The sequence below is a fragment of the Octopus bimaculoides genome, chromosome 4 (genome assembly GCF_001194135.2).
Source record: "Octopus bimaculoides isolate UCB-OBI-ISO-001 chromosome 4, ASM119413v2, whole genome shotgun sequence".
NCBI classification, from domain to species: Eukaryota; Metazoa; Mollusca; class Cephalopoda; order Octopoda; family Octopodidae; genus Octopus; species Octopus bimaculoides.
In genome coordinates, this window is record NC_068984.1 from 117,541,988 (window position 1) to 117,546,279 (window position 4,292).

At 34.7% G+C, this 4,292-nt stretch overlaps 1 protein-coding gene across 1 annotated transcript in view; it reads right to left on the reverse strand.

The window, feature by feature from the left end:
- Positions 1 to 4,292, reverse strand: part of LOC106879607 (junctophilin-1) — a 451,733-nt gene that overhangs the window by 21,956 nt on the left and 425,485 nt on the right. Inside the window, exon 4 of the mRNA XM_052967386.1 lies at positions 461 to 1,512. Within this exon, the coding sequence (XP_052823346.1) occupies positions 461 to 1,512 (1,052 nt within the window). The remainder of the gene's footprint in view (positions 1 to 460; positions 1,513 to 4,292) is intronic.

Sequence of the window (4,292 nt, forward strand, 5' to 3'; positions counted from 1 at the left end):
AATACGGAGATTTTACCATTTGTAGACATAATATGGTTTTGGGTTTGAGAAAGGATTATGAAATGGTATACGGAGATTTTACCATTTGTAGACATAATATGGTTTTGGGTTTGAGGAAGGATTATGAAATGGTATACGGAGATTTTACCATTTGTAGACATAATATGGTTTTGGGTTTGAGAAAGGATTATGAAATGGTATTAGTACTGAAGGTAATGCACACCTGATGTTATAGAAATGGTAAATGGTGAAAATAAAGACAAGTTTGGGAAAAACAGATGCCAAAGAATGAATGTTGTTGCAGGCTTTTCTTGCAGGAGATGGATGTCAGAGTGATCTTGATGGTGATGATGTTGATGATGACAATAAAGATAATGATGACGGCAATAAAGATAATGATGATGACGCCAGTAATAACAATGTTGATGAGGATGATGATGATAAAGAAACAAAGTCTTACCTTGACATCACCAAGAATAACAGACACATCGCCTTGCTTACGGCGCTCATCAATCTCTTGTAAGTGACGGAGCTCTTCTCTTCTCTGAGACGACAACTTATAAGCTTCTTCTCTCGGCATCGGTTTTATCAAAGACCGTGTCTTGATAATATTAATGTCGGGGAGACTACCAGGATTACAAACTTTAGTTAAATTCCTTTGGCTTTCAATAGTGTAAGATTTAATTGGCACCCCACTGTCAGTGGGATTTTGTCTGTTGGTCTCTGTTTTGATTCTTTTCCTTATACCATTTTCAATGACAATTGTCTCTGGGTTCTTAGTCGCCAAGTTTTCACTACTGACTGCTGCCTGATTTTCTTTTAAATGCTGTTTCTCAGTCTCGGCTTCTTCATCTCGCTTAATTATGCAGGGCAGCGTACGGCGCCTCTGCAATGGACGGTGTTTGCTATCCTCTTCCATTGTTTCCGACACTCCTGAATCTGGTGAGGTATCACTTGCAGGACCACAACTCCGCTGCTGCTGCTGTTGCTGTTGCTTTAATTGTTGTTGATGATGATGACGTTGCTGCTGCTGATGACTGGCCGTATTCAGAAGGTCTCTGCCCAAGCTATCATCTTTGACGGCTGAACAATACTGATCAAAATGGTCGTTCAGAATCGTAGAGTTGAATAATTCACTGAATCCTCTTCCTCTTCTTGAGCCTGCAAGAAAACTATACCTACGAATTTTCAAAGATGGGCTACGAGAAGGTTGAGTGTTTGATATTGCAGTTTTTTCAGTGTTTCGTGTGGCAGATAACTGGGTGTGTGGATAGGCATCATTTAAATAGTTCATACCATCTGGCATACCAGGGTTGTAGCTGCCTGGAAGAGTAGAATCAAGGCCAGCGGTTAATCCAATGTGGGAAGACTCCATTAAGTTATCTGGTGACTGATGCCCCATTATATTTTTTGACCTTTGATGTGCAGAATGGTTATTTGGAAGAATCTTCATATGGCAATATTCATTATCTTCTGGGTTTTCTTGTAATTTCTTATTCAAAATATCAGTTCCTAGGAGGGGAAAGAAATATAAAAAAGAAAATTAGAATGTTTGAAAGAATTATTTCATCAGTTTAGATAGAAAAAAAATTGAAGAATAACTTCTTAAATGTTATTAAGCATTATAAGTATTATAAGCATAGGTATGGCTGTGTAGTGAAGAAGTCTGCTGCCCAACAATGAAGTTTTGGGTTCAGTCTTACTGAATGGCACCTTGGGTAAGTGTCTTCTATAATAGACATGTGTTGACCAAAAACCTTGCAATGGATTTGGTAGACATTTTGTGTGTATACACATGCACACACACACATGTGCGTATATGTGAATGCATGTTTGTGCATGTACATGCATGCCGGTGTCTGTGTATTTGTTTACATCTGTGCTCTATAAAAGTTCAAAAGTCACTACATGCAGAGTTGCTGTTGTTTCTGTCAACAAATCACCTACCTACTTGCTGCACACCACCAAAGACATGTAAAAGAAGGGATCCTTACTTGAAAAATAGTAAGGATTAGTGACAGGAAGGGCAACCAGATATAAGCCAGTGCTTCAATAATAAATGAAGCATTAGTTTGAGGCAGAAAAGAGAAAATTATAGGAATTATACCATGTGTTTATCAGTTGCTGTTAATAATTATGAGTAATAATTTCTTACATTGGTATGATGCCATTGATCAAAAAAATAATTATGAAATATATTTCCAAGATCATGCTTTCTTTAAAAATATTAAATAAGTTTTGGTGGAGAACTGGAATAGAGTCGTGGATTTGTCTTTCTAAAAAACCAACCAGTCTTTTAAGCTGTTTTGCTTCATAAAATGTTTCATTTAGTACAACCTGTTTGGCTAGGGTCATGTCATGCTGAAGATTTCAAATAAGGATGAAATGGCACTATATATGGCTATCTGTGATAAAAAGGAATATTAAATTCATATATTCAGTTTTATCTTCTCTGTTACTATTCAAGTTAAAATTCAGACTTCTATATCCACGATTTCTTGGGACTGATTATATCCCTAACAATAACTGTCATAACATGTAGCACTGTTTTACTCAAAATGGGGAAAATGTTTTTTTTTAAATTTGCAAAGATAATCTGGATCTCGACTGAGGAAAAAAATCTCTGAATGACCTGTCCTTGTTTTCTTTGTATCGTCTATCTGGATGTTTTGTTGTCCCTTTCTTGTATCACCTAACTGTCTGGATGTTTTGCATTCTTGTCCCATTTTATATTATTTATATATATATATAAGTTAATGAATATATGTCTCTGTGTGCATACCCTTGACATTGCAGGATAGTTGTAAATGAGCATCACCATCAAATAAGCAATGTTTTTCATTTTCAGTATGGCAAAATGTGTTTGATCACAGGGAAACAGGTGAAGGTTGGTGATAGGAAGAGCATCCAACCATAGGAAATCTTCCTCAATGAATTTCATGCAGCATGAAAAAGTGGGTGTTAAAACGATGATGATAATGATAATGATGACTGGAAATCTGGCCCAAATGTTTGGAACAAAGTGAACTTTACTAAAAGCATCTGTATGAATGGTGGTGATATAGAACAGGGTCATGGTTTAAGTCTGCTATACACACATAAAGTAAAACAAGTCAAATGTTTTTATATAAGCAAAGAGTATATTTGGAGTAACACCAATATTAAAACTTGTATCTGTAATAAATCTTGGTGTGTGCTGTCAATGAAAGAAAGTGTAAATTCATTTTGGTATGAACTGAATATGTAACGATATGATAATGCATTAAAAATGAATTAATATATCATCATTTATGGATTTCATTATCACTTAATTATTCTTTTCCTCATGCTTTTAATTATATTTTGATTTCCATACTAAGTGGATCGCCATCAGTTTTGATGATGATTGTACAGTTGTTTGATCAGCTAAACTAACTGCTCATTTAATTAGTATACAAGTGGCTGAGTATCCCATAGATATGCTTGCTCTTGGAATAAATTTCGTGCAGAATCAACATGACAATAGTGAGAAAGCTGGATGTATTTTGATCAGGATTCTACATTTTTTTTTTTTCACAACTTAGATTTATTCTCACAGCTTATGTTGATCTGAGGCAATGGTAAAAGATACATGTGCATGATGTATAGTGGTTGGATTGAACCTGAGACCATGTGGTTGTGATGCAAAATACTTAACCATTCAACCATGCTGCTTTCAGTAAACACACACACATATATATGCATGGTTGTATGCATGCAAATGTATAAATATGCTTATATATATATTTATGTGTATGTGTGTAATGTATATTGTCTGGTTATATACATACACACACACACATACATACACACACACACACATACACACACATACACACACACACACACACATATAAATGAATAAAGGAGGCCACTAGGTGGACTGCTAATGTGCTGGAATGCATGCCTCCTTTATATATATTTTTATATGTACATATACAATAATCCTTTGAGATCTCAGATATTTTTTCTGAATCTGCTTGATTCTTTTAATGTGCTTGTTACCTGGTATTAAATTGATAGTAATTAATATCCAATTTTTTACCCTATTGTTTAATTTCCCACTATTTACTGACATATATATATATATATATATATATATATATAAATGTTTGTGCCTGTGTGTGTGTGTATTTACACAAAGCCAACCCATGGAAAATGGATGCTAAATGATGTTGCTGATGATATATATATATATCTATATTTATTCATACATACAGACATACACATACACACACACACACACATCTATCTATCTATCTATCTATCTATAT